A 12,241-nucleotide genomic window follows, 5' to 3' on the forward strand; every position below is an offset into this window, starting at 1 on the left:
GAATCTTAGGAAGGAGGGGCCAGGTAGGCATCGCTGGCCGCCTTTTACAAATGGCTTCGGAGAAAGTAGAATCCAATTTTCCTACGTAGATGCTTGGGGGCAGCCATCAGCCTTATGCTTCTCAGGGAATCAGTAGTGTGGGAGAGTGGGGGGTGGGGAGCAGGTCGGGGAGCAGGTGTGGGGGTGGGATAGGCAGCTGGAGAAACGCTTTTGCCTCTCCAGACCCAAGGTGATGGTTATCAGGGATGCTGGAATGTGGGCCGGGGCAGGAAGCCCTTCAGCCTGGGTGGACCTCGTGCTGGACTGGCTGGCTCTGGGAGTGACAGTGGAGTCTGCGTTTCCCATCATTGCTGAACATGTTTGGGAAATGAGCTGCTGATCAGCTAGAGCTGGTGTTCTGCTGGGCCGTGGGGGTGGGTTTCTGATTGAGGAAATACAGAGAATGAACCTTCTGATGGGAAAAACCCTCACAGGATGACAAAAGAAGGAACAGCTAATTGGATCACACAGATCCTAGTGCTGAGGATGCCGGTGGGAGGCTATAGTCAGAAAACCTATCAGCCAGGTTGGCCTGTCAGGGTCACTCAGATGAGGCCTGAGAGCTGTTTGCCCAACCTAGGGGTGGACTGCACCCCTGGCCCTTCTCCTGGAGGTCTGCCAGCCCGGCCCTTAGAGCCACAGCCACCCACAGGGGCCTGAGTACGGCCGGGTCCGGGCTGGCTTGGGGAGCAGGATGCTCAGAGGAAGCAGGAGCAGAGCCCGGAGCCTTGGCGGGAGTTGGGGTATGTGCCCCGCACAGTGGGCCTCCCTGGGCAGCCGTCTGTGTGTTATAGGTGGCCCAGCCTCCTTGGTGCCAGCGACTGAGGCCAGGTTCCTGCCCCCAGCACACGCGCTCTGTCTGTGTGAGCCTCTGGTTCTTCTGCTGAGGCAAAACTCACCCCTTGCAGTTTCTAAGAAGGTCTGGGCACCCTGGCCTGCCCTTCCCATGGGCAAAGTCCAGCTTTTCACCCAGCCGGTGTCAGGTTGAGGTGAAGGGAAGACCAGCCCTTGACCTCATGGAAAACCCTCTAAAGACCCGGAAGGGAGCCCAGATCATCGTCTGCAGGGGCAGTAAACGCTTTCTGAGTCGCCATCTGGGGTGGTGACCTCAGGCGGGCCATTCTTCCTTTCCTTGGCCGCTGGCAATTTACACAGGACGTGCTCAGGATGCTTGGGCATCACTGGCCTTGCGATGCTTGTTTTTGGGGGTGCGTGGAGGGGAGGGAGACGTGGAGGCAGGGAGGGCCGGGTCAGCCCCCCACCTCTCTCTCTCATCGGCAGATCCACATGAAGACCATGCCTGCCGCCATGTTCAGACTGCTCACAGGCCAGGAGACCCCGCTGTACATCTAGGCTGCCTGCCTGCACCCTGATGAGCGGGAGCCAGACCCAGGACCTGACCCCTGACCCCACAGCGCACCCGAGGACACCAGCTCTGCTGAAGGGCATGCCCTCATCACCCACTTTTATTTTTTGGACTAAAAGGGGTATGTCTGAATTCAAGGAGGATCCCAGGAAGCAGTCTCTGTAGAACAGTCCAGTGTTTTGCCGCATCCCGAGTTTTCTCACCGCGATGGGCGAGGGCTTGTCTGTACTTCCGTGTGGTGCGGAGCCAGTGTGCAGGGCGGACGTGGGGACCTCTGGCCACAGCTGCGCAGGAAGCCCCGGGGGGGACAGCGAGCTCAGGGTGGGGGGCAGCGGCAGTGCCCCCACCCTCTGCAGGGGCTCAGGCTCCTGCAAGGAGGGTGCCCAACGGCCGAGCATGGGCGGCCAGCTCTCAGGATGTGACCGGTCACTGAAGCCGGGTGATCATGTTTCTGAGAAAGGAGACGTCCCCGAGTTACATAAAGGGTGATGTCCACAACCTCAAGACTCCACACTTAGACAATATCACCGTTTTGACCCTTATCCGACAACAAGCCGCTCTTCAGACAGTAGGCTTTTCCGACGATCTGTGACCACACCTGCTGTCCATGCTCACCTGTCCACTGGTCCCTGGACGCCTCTGGGCAACCTCCCGCCTCTGTGGGCCAGCTGCCTCATCACAATCTCTGCATCCACGCATCCACACATGCGCTCTCGCCTCGGACACCAGACCCACACCGGACACTTGTGGTCCCTGGGGCCCCACGTCTGGTCTCTTCGCTGATAGCGGCAGCGTTCCTTGTGTGTAGATCAAGTGCAGCGTAGTCTAGCCCTGCCCGCAGAGCTCAGCGATCACCGATGTTGTTCTGTCTGGAAGTCTCTCTCTTGGGCCCAGGCCTTGAAGAAAACACTGTGACTTAAGAAGCCTTACCATGCGGTAACTAAGCTCTAGGACCACTGGACGAGGGTGACCTGTGTGTTGCATGCCGCCGACCTTGGGAAGACTCGCTAATACCACTAATAAACCTGAGGTCACGATGGAAAGCTGTCCTGCGGTTGGTTTGTTGACAGGGACGCAGCCGCCTAGCTTCCCTTTGACTCTGTGCCTCTCTGTCCAGCTCTGGAAGGGGGTCTTCTCGCTGGGTGTGAGGCCTTTGGGCATGAATTGGTCAAGGGAGAGCAGGGATGGGGGGTCTTGGGCTTCTCCTGGCTTAGATTGGAATTGCCTCTGTAGAGGCATGTGCGTGGATAGAAAAGGAAGCTGGCCCACTCGCAGCACTGGCTCCTTGCCTGCAGCCACTCTGCAACCCATCTAGCGTAACAACAGGACTGACCATCACTGACTGCACTTCGTGGTCATTGTCCTGTGGCATGGGAAGGCGGGGTGAGCCTGGGATTTGGTCAGAAGCACTGGTTTGTGTCCAGCATGTTAGCCGGGGACACTGGACAAGCAGGGCCCCTTCTCTGGCTGGGATCCTGGCTCCATGCTGTGAGCTAATAACCAGGGCCGGACCACACTATCAGTGAGAGCTGGAGGGCAGAGGCCTCAGCTCAGGGGGGCCAGGGGGCTGGCTCTGCAGTGCCCTGGATGAGGTAGGTGAACAGGCTACAGTGGGGAAGCCCGTGGCTAGCAAATGACATGGGGACAGGTGCCCCATCAAACAGTAACACATTAAAAACAAAATTAAAGAGGGCTTTAAGCCAGCTTCAATCCCTCCCAGAAGCCAGGGTGCATCCCACGGAGGGACAGCTAGAGGCCGGCATCTGTGGGACCTACCTGTGTCTAGGCACCTGTCTTGTCCCTGTCTCTAGAAGCATGTTAGGAAATGCATGTCAGGGGGCCAGGGGTGATCACACTCCCTTCCTGGCTGTCCAGCCTGACCCTGGCTCAGAACCTGGTCACCAGCAGTGACACATGGTTCTCAGAGTCTGTCTGTCCTAGTCAGACCTCAGAGACACAGAGGCCAGAAATAGCTTTTATTAAAACACTGATCATTATGAAAACACCTTGAGGTACATCAAATACAGCCTGCCAGTTGTACAAACAGGCTTGAAAACAATTTCCTATAAATTCTGCCTTCATAGCAGCATCTGTGGATTGGTACAGCCAAGGGGAGAAAAACATCCATTTAAAATGAGATTTCTTTTCCATGGTTTGTTACAAGAATTTAATTTGTATCACTGTTGCCAGCTGAAGGGGCCCATAAGTCCTTGGAAAGGAAAGCTCCCCGATGTTTGACAAAGATTTGGAGTCCAGCATGCCTCCATCTCAGCATCCCTGTGGTCCCTGGGGACGGAAAAAGTCCCTGCTGTTTGACGAAGATTTAGGGTCCAGCATGCCCCCATCTCAGCATCCCTGTGGTGCCTGGGGGTGGGGGGTCTGATGGCAGTGTCCTGACAGGCTCTGACTCCGAGGTAAGCCGGCCCTCTGGGGAAGGACGGGGAGTCAAGGGAGCAAAGGCACCAGACCCCATGCAGGGGGCATCCTGTGCTTCGGCTTCCACCATAGCCCCTGGCGGCTCTCCTATTGGCAGTTAACCAGGGCAGGCAGCACAGGGCTGAGTGGGCGCGGGTGCAAAAGTGACGGGGGAACCAGCTTTCCCTGTGGCCAGGCACCCACATGGCCTGGGGCTCAGGGTGCTCGATGCAGGGACCCTGGTTCCTGGATGTCACTGAGTAGAGTGGGGTTGAAGGTGCTGGGGCCCCAGCCCGCTGCCAGGCACTGCTCTCTTCCTGGGACCTTTCCTGGAAGCTGGGAGCCAGGCCCTGTGGGAGCCCACGTGGTTGCCAGGCCCTCAGGAGGTGCTAGTCCAGTGGAGCAGGACTCAATGCAGAGTCCTCATCCAGAAACACTGAGTGTGAGAACGTGTCTGAGGACTGAGCACTGAGAACACCTAGATGAAGGGCTTTGGGCCAGAGTGCCCACCTGCACCCAGGTGGAGGCACAGGCTGCGTCAGGTGTCCAGTGGCAGGAGATGTGTCCCCGTGCAGGGAGGTGATGCAGAGGACATGGAGCACCAGGCAAGGCCTCCTAGGGGGTCATCTGTCCGGCTGCTCAGTGACAGTTCCAACGCCCACAAGGTCAGGCCTCACTCGAGCGACAGCCACATCTGAGACTGCAGGTTTAGCCTAGGAATCCACTGTGTGAGCCCCCAAGCCTGACGTGGGCCCCCCTGCCCACCCAGGTGAGCCGCCTGCAGCCTGCAAAGCTCTGGCTGCCACCCCACAGAGGCCCAGATGAAGAGGTGCAGGCTGGAGGCTCAGGGGAGGCCCCTTGGAAAAACTATCAATTTACTTTACCTACAGAGAGTGGCTTTGGGGACTTCAAAAGCCCTCAGCTGAGAAAAATTAAGAGATTTTCATTTTACAGTCTGGATAAAGTGCTCATAAATTCATCTCTGGGATGTCTCGAGTGGAGAAGTTCCGGCTGTCATCAGAGGCCTGAGTAGATATTGGTCCAGTTCTTACCTCTGGGAGGCGGTGATCAATGATAATGTGACTGAAACAAAGTGTTCACAGCTGACCGTCACCTGGGCTTCCTACCTTGGGGTCCAGGGGCTCCTCTGGGTGTCTGGGCTGGAAACACTCTCCCAGCCACCCTCTCCCCACTCCCTGACACACCCCAGCACACTGGCCCAGGCTGCTGGACCCCTGGCAGTGGTGGGCACCTACCTGGCCCAACCCCCACACTCCCCGTGTTGGGCCTGTGGGTTGAGGACTGTGGGATTCAGCTGTCTTGTCTCACAGGAGCCACCAGCCAGTCCAGGATGACACTGTGGCTGCAGAAAGTTGAGGATGGTGCTGCCTTGGGGCCATGATTGGGAAGTAGCTGCTGCTGAGGTCACCAGAGCTAGGGGTCTGGGGGCGTGGCACGAAGATCCAGGGCCCCCAAGGAGGCTTTTGCACACTCAGGGTGGGGTTTATGGAAAGGGATGGACAGCCCGCATCTTCCAAAGCAGATGCAGCCGCTGCTCAGCTGGGGAAGGGGCTGCTCTGGGACATGAGATCCCTTGAGGCCAGTCTGGCCAAGGTGGATGCAGGAGAACCCTGGGGGCATCCACAGGGGCTTGCTGTTCCAGGACAAAGTGCTCTGTGCCGAGCGGGTTAAAAAGACAGCGAAGAAGCTGCCAGAGAGGAAGCAGGGAAGATGCTCTGGTTGGTGGTGGGTGGAGCAGGGAGGGGTTGCCAAGGAGACAAGGTGATGGGGGTCTCTCAGAGCCCCTAGTCCCAGCCATCTGTCCCCCAGGGTGGCTGGGCCACTGGGGTGTCCCTCATTGTGTATGTGTTCACCAGATGTGGTGGCCGTGTTGCCCTTCGGGCAGATGGCTGAGCCCAGGATGCCATCTGGGCTAGAATTACTTAATTTCCTTAACAATCAGCATCTGAGACCGGGTAGATCGTGGATACAAACCACAAGGGAAAATGGACTCACTGCCTAATGCCCTGCTTGACCCGCTTAAACACTAAATTAAGTCAGGGGTGGGGAGGATCCTGCTCCTCCACAGCCCCAACCTTGAAGATACTTCAGTTCAGCTAGATGCACGACCCTGTCACTGGATTCCTGTTGCTCAGCTCGTTCAAGGCGCCATCTGCCTGACAGCACCAAGGATTCACAAGGGACACGGGAGAGTCGTCTGCTGTGTCACTGGGCTAGGTAGGAAGTGTCACCCCCAGAGAACAGTAGACGGGGTTCTCGTCCAGGGCAGAGCAGCTGTTTCCTGCCTGAGCCACCCTGGATCGCAGCCTCTCCCCACAGGCCTGGTGCCCCTGTGGGGACTCAGGCACCAGTTCATCCGCATCTGTGTCCACGCCCAGACGGAGGCGCTGTCACAGCTGGCCCAGGACATGGGTGCTGAGGACAGCCTCCTCCATGAGGCACTCCTCAGGGGGCACAGCTGAGTGGGCAGAGCCCACCACGTGCCTCACCTCCATGGGCAGGGAGCTGCTCGAGTGCTCCAAGAACTTGGCCACCAAGACCCTGGCGTCCTCAAAGGCCTTGCTGTCCACTAAGGAGCGCAGCCGCTCTTTGGAAACTGTCTGTAAGGCCTCTGGCGTTGACCGTGGCTCTGCTTTCCAGGCGTCTGATTCCCTGGGTGAGAGCTGGTGCCGACAGGCGCAGGCGGCCGTGATTGAGTGAGACAGGGTCGCTGAAAATTGGGGGAAAGACACAATCTGAGAACAACGGACACAAAACAGAAGGCAGCCGTCCAGGAATTCCTTGAAAAGCAAACACAGGAATGATTTGGACAAACTCTCTGCCCAGATTCCTGTCTCCCAGCCTGGCCCTCACTTCCTGTGTCCCTCTGTGCCTGGCCCCTCGCACCCCTGAGTACAGCCTGCGTTAACCTAGAGGGGCTGCAGCCTCCTGGAGCTGAAGGGCTGGGGATGGGAGGGTGGGATTCAAAGCTTGCTGGCGAGATAGGGGCTGGGCAGGGGTCTCAGTTCTCTGCTGGAATTCGCAAGCATTGTGTGTGTTGGGGGGATGGGGTGTGATGCCCCTTCTCAGCCTTCCCCAGCTCTATGACCTTTGCCCTTGAGGGCTGGACGGCATCTGGACACACATCTGCCTGGAGAGCAGAGCAGAGGGTGGCAGAGGGCAGTGAGATTCCCTCCCCATGTCAAGGACAGACAGCAGCCATGCCTCTCGAGGCAGCCAGCCCAGGGCCCAGGGCCCCCATGCCAAGGGCAGGGAAATGACACCAGCTCCTAGCAGGGTCGTGGTCTCTCTGGATGACCCACAGAAAGAACCCCGTCAAGGAACCCAGCTCCAGGCGGTCAGCTGTGATGAGTTGCCAAGGACCAGCCTAAGGCCTGGCCTGCCCCATCTATGTTGCAGGTCACACAAGAGAACACATTCTGGGTGGTCTGGGGTGTGTTTTGTGGCAGTGAGCAATCCTGGTAATGAAGCATGAGAAACTGTACAAGACTCACACATGGGGGGTGGGCGCCTCTCCCCTCCAAATAGAAACTCATAAATACAGTAAAACCAGTGATAAATCAGGTGTAGCCTCTAATACAGCCCACCAAGAGAGTGGGGAATGGTGGAGGGCAGCCCATCTTCCAAACCCAGAGGGCTGGGTCTTCTACATGCCTGGACCACTCTGGGAGGGGCTGGTTGGGTTTAGACACAAGGCAGCTGAGGACCACTGGTACTTCCGCCCCCTGTGCAGAAATTATCAAAGGGTTTCAGAAAAGGGGTGTCTCACCAGTCCCCAGTGCTGCTCGGGACAGTCCTGCTTCGAGGTCCTGGCTGCAGGATGGGGTGTGTGAAGAGGCATCACCTTAACCAGAAAGAGTTCAGTTAATACATAGCCCAGGGGGAAGGAATTCCCGATAATATTGTAGTGACCCTCCTGTGTCTAAGATGGACATCAGACGTAAGGCCAGCAGTGGAGACCCCTGAATATAACCCGGGGGAGGAGGTCCCCTGGCCTGTCACTTCCTCAGCACAGCCTCAGCAAAGGGCAGCCAGCCGGCACCACTGACAAGCCCAGAGCCCTTCATCCCAATCCCCATCCACATCTGGGGGTCCAGGCGCCTGGGAGGCACGTGCTTTTGATGAACAAAACAGTAACTGTCAGAGGTGACAGCATGGAGAGGCAGTCACAGGGGTGACAGCTTGTAAGCAAGCCATCACTGCTCTTTAGATCCATCCCTAACATGTCAGGGTTTGCAGAGCATGAGCTTCACTGGAGGGGTGAGGAGCAGGGACCCCAATTGGGTGGTGGTAGCCCTAAGGGTCTTAGAAACATCTGAGCCAGGAGCACGTGAGCAGCTGGTGCATCCTCAGGAGAAGGTTCTGGGGGAGGTGGTGGGTGAGCTGGCCGGGGGTGCAGGAGGGATGGGAGGGGTGCTGACCAGAAGCGGCAGAGGCACAGCCTGTACTTTCCAGTGGGGCACCTCAGGCAGTGACCTGGGTGGACACCGGCTCCATGCAGGGATGGGGTTCTCCTGGGGGCAGGATGGGATCTAATCCACCTGGGGTTCAGCTGGACAAGACCATTGACTGGTCCAGGCGCCACTGGTCTCCTCTGACTTCTTTCACTGTATGGACAAGTCCCCACAGCGATGGTACTTGTGGTCAAGGGCCCCCCAACTTTTAGTGGCACAGACCCAGGAGGATGTGGGGGTCCTCCAACTTCAGGATGTATGAGACCCCCTAGGGCATGCTGTTGGACTGCAAGGTGCAGGACCCTGGGGCCAGGTCTCCCATCCTGGGGGCGCCTAATGTCACGTGGACAATGCTGACCTGACCCAGCATGCCCATGATGTGTCTGCAGGGGGTGGCATCGGCTGGCAGACAACCCCTGTCCAGCGGTGTCACTGAGATGCAGCCAGGTCTTACGTGGCTCCTTGTCCCACCAGATCCCTCAGTAGACACAGGCGCTTCCCACAAGTGTGTAACCCAGGCTGGTCCTGGCGGGGGAGTCACCCAGGCTGAGACGGATACAGACTGTGGGCTCTGCCTGACCCGAGGCCTCACGGGCCCCAGAGCTGGTGTGAAGCTTGCAGGTTAACGCCAAGGCTGGCAGACCTGCCCAGAAGGCTGTCATCTCCCCAAACCTCCGTCCGCCTGCCCTCCTCCCTGACTTAGCAGCAAGCTCAGTCGGAGCACAGCAGAAGTTGCAGGCTGGCCATCCCCCTTCCAGGCTTCGGACATCAAGTTCACATTGCCCATGTGGACAGAGGGGCTGGGGCCGCTGTACCTGTCGCCCTGGACGTGCATGAAGTGGGGTCACTGATGGAGCGGGCCATGCGCCTGGGACGTGGCCGCACCCGTGTGCCCTTGTGGGGGCCCTCAGGGGACGTGTGGTGGGGATGCGGGATAGGTAGTGGGGTGCCCGTGGGGTCGTCGGGTGACAGGTGGCTCAGGCCAGGAGCAGCGCTGCCCTCGGAGGCCAGGAGGCTGGAGCTGTCGGCCAGTGCTGCAAAGAAAGGGACCCGAGTTAGTGCTGGTGACCACCGAGCCCCCCACCATGAGGGAGGGCATCCTCCAGAGTCCTCCCAGGGGGCAGGTGCAGCCCACCCTCCAAACTCCAAGCCTGGATAAAACCCTGTCATTGTGTGAGGCTGATAGTGCTTTGTGTGGAAAGGAGGGGGACCAGAATCACTCCAGGAGGGTCATGGGCTCCACAAGAGATTCCAAGTCAGAAACCAGCTGCACCTCCCATCCAGGGCATCCTGGGGCGGGGAGTCTGAAGCACAGGAAGGTGCACAGGAAGGGTCTCTTGCTCCAAGGGCAGGGCCTGTGCAGAGAGAGGTGGGGGCTTGAGGGACCCTAGCACCCCCAGCCAGGTCCCAGTGGGTCAGAGAACCTGTCTGCCCCCACACAGGCCCAGAGTGCAGCCCCTCATCAGGCAGGGGGTTAGCCCAGCCCTGACCACTCTGGAGGTGGCCTGGCACCAGGTATTGAACAAGCTGCCCTGACGCCCCAGGTGTGAGAACTGCTGCTCAGGCTGGGCCCCACCCCTTGCTTCTCCACAGGTGGCCCTGAGGCGGGACTGGATCAGGATCCATCTAAACAGGGTCCCCAGCAGACCTGTATGCACACCAAGGCCTGAGTACCACCTCACTGCCCTGCCTCCTGACTGAAGTAGATGTTCAAGTTGAGTGGCCCACCTGGGGGACATGTGATAAGAAAGACAGCAGCTCGAACTCCTGCAGGGAGGTGAGAGGAAGCTTTGGGGTCATTCTTTCCTCTCCTTCCTGTGGGTGCTGGGGGAGCCTCTCTATTCCCAGAGGTCCCAAGTGCCCCACATCCATGCACATCCTGTGCCCAGGGCCCACCCAGTCACCCGCAGTCCCTGGACAAAGATACGCAGCTGAGAGACGGTGGGAAAGAGGTGACAAGCGGCCAAGTGGGAGCTGGCTGAAGCGACCCTGTCCAGCAGCACCTGCGCTCAGCCACCCCCCTGCCCCGCTCTCCACTGCTGCCGCCCAAGAGGTGGTTTGAAACCATCAGTCCCATCTGTCCATTTGGAAAAACAAAGATAAGCCAGATCTCACAGATTACATGCAAAAAAAAAAAAAAAAAATCTTCAGGATCATTAACACTTTCCTTCTTTAAGATACTGTAAGAAGAAATTATGTGAGAATAAACCTGCAGCCATGGGGTGGAGAAAGATTTTATAAATATGATATTGATAGAAACCATAAAGGAAAAGCCTGATACATTTGACAACAGAAGGAATGGCAAACTTGTGTATGGTGAAGGCCTCGTTAACAGGCTTTGGAAACAAAGCCTGAACGGGGGAAGCAAGCCTGTCATAAACAGGAAAACTGTCGCTCTTACACATTTCCTCACTTCTCTATTTAGCAAATATTTTTCTTATTTGTTGTTATCTGAGGTTATTAATATTTCTCCCGGCAATCTTGATTCCAGCTTGTGTTTCTTCCAGTCCAGTGTTTCTCATGATGTACTCTGCATATAAGTTAAATAAACAGGGTGACAATATACAGCCTTGACGAACTCCTTTTCCTATTTGGAACCAGTCTGTTGTTCCATGTCCAGTTCTAACTGTTGCTTCCTGACCTGCATACAAATTTCTCAAGAGGCAGGTCAGGTGGTCTGGTATTCCCATCTCTTTCAGAATTTTCCAGTTTATTGTGATCCACACAGTCAAAGGCTTTGGCATAGTCAATAAAGCAGAAATAGATGTTTTTCTGGAACTCTCTTGCTTTTTCCATGATCCAGTGGATGTTGGCAATTTGATCTCTGGTTCCTCTGCCTTTTCTAAAACCAGCTCGAACATCAGGAAGTTCACGGTTCACATATTGCTAAAGCCTGCTTGGAGAATTTTGAGCATTACTTTACTAGCGTGTGAGATGAGTGCAATTGTGCAATAGTTTGAGCATTCTTTGGCATTGCCTTTCTTTGGGTTTGAAATGAAAACTGACCTTTTCCAGTCCTGTGGTCACTGCTGAGTTTTCCAAATTTGCTGGCATATTGAGTGCAGCACTTTCACAGCATCATCTTTCAGGATTTGGAATAGTTCAACTGGAATTCCATCACCTCCACTAGCTTTGTTCGTAGTGATGTTTTCTAAGGCCCACTTGACTTCACATTCCAGGATGTCTGGCTCTAGGTCAGTGATCACACCATTGTGATTATCTGGGTCGTGAAGATCTTTTTTGTACAGTTCTTCTGTGTATTCTTGCCATCTCTTCTTAATATCTTCTGCCAACCTAGATAGCACATTCAAAAGCAGAGACATTACTTTGCCAACAAAGGTTCGTCTAGTCAAGGCTATGGTTTTTCCTGTGGTCATGTATGGATGTGAGAGTTGGACTGTGAAGAAGGCTGAGTGCCGAAGAATTGATGCTTTTGAACTGTGGTGTTGGATATGACTCTTGAGAGTCCCTTGGACTGCAAGGAGATCCAACCAGTCCATTCTGAAGGAGATCAGCCCTGGGATTTCTTTGGAAGGAATGATGCTAAAGCTGAAACTCCAGTACTTTGGCCACCTCATGTGAAGAGTTGACTCATCGGAAAAGACTCTGATGCTGGGAGGGATTGGGGGCAGGAGGAGAAGGGGACGACAGAGGATGAGATGGCTGGATGGCATCTCTGGCTCGATGGATGTGAGTCTCAGTGAACTCCGGGAGTTGGTGATGGGCAGGGAGGCCTGGCGTGCTGCGATTCATGGGGTCGCAAAGAGTCGGACAAGACTGAGCAACTGATCTGATCTGATCTGATTGTTGTTTAGTTGCTAAGTTGTATCTGACTCTGCGACTCCATGAACAGGAATATGGAAAACCATGAATATGAACTCTATGCCAGGCTCCTCTGTCCATGGGATTTCACGGGAAGGAATACTGGAGTGGGATGCCAATTCCT

General features: G+C 56.1%; 2 protein-coding genes across 3 annotated transcripts in view; one reads left to right on the forward strand and one right to left on the reverse strand.

Moving 5' to 3' along the window:
- The window catches only part of APBA2 (amyloid beta precursor protein binding family A member 2), a 46,519-nt gene extending 44,085 nt beyond the window's left edge, over positions 1–2,434 (forward strand). The window contains exon 11 of the mRNA XM_055555786.1: positions 1,321–2,434. Coding sequence (XP_055411761.1) covers positions 1,321–1,392 — 72 coding nt within the window. The 3' untranslated portion in view covers positions 1,393–2,434. The remainder of the gene's footprint in view (positions 1–1,320) is intronic.
- Positions 2,435–6,166: 3,732 nt separating this feature from the next.
- ENTREP2 (endosomal transmembrane epsin interactor 2) overlaps positions 6,167–12,241 on the reverse strand; it is a 238,824-nt gene continuing 232,749 nt past the window's right edge. For both annotated transcript variants that reach the window (XM_055555846.1, XM_055555845.1), the window contains 3 exons: positions 9,111–9,329; positions 7,611–7,685; positions 6,167–6,551 (listed from right to left, as the gene is read on the reverse strand). In XM_055555846.1, coding sequence (XP_055411821.1) covers positions 6,232–6,551; positions 7,611–7,685; positions 9,111–9,329 — 614 coding nt within the window. In that variant the 3' untranslated portion in view covers positions 6,167–6,231. The remainder of the gene's footprint in view (positions 6,552–7,610; positions 7,686–9,110; positions 9,330–12,241) is intronic.

This window comes from Bubalus kerabau, chromosome 19 (genome assembly GCF_029407905.1).
Source record: "Bubalus kerabau isolate K-KA32 ecotype Philippines breed swamp buffalo chromosome 19, PCC_UOA_SB_1v2, whole genome shotgun sequence".
Taxonomy (NCBI): Eukaryota; Metazoa; Chordata; class Mammalia; order Artiodactyla; family Bovidae; genus Bubalus; species Bubalus kerabau.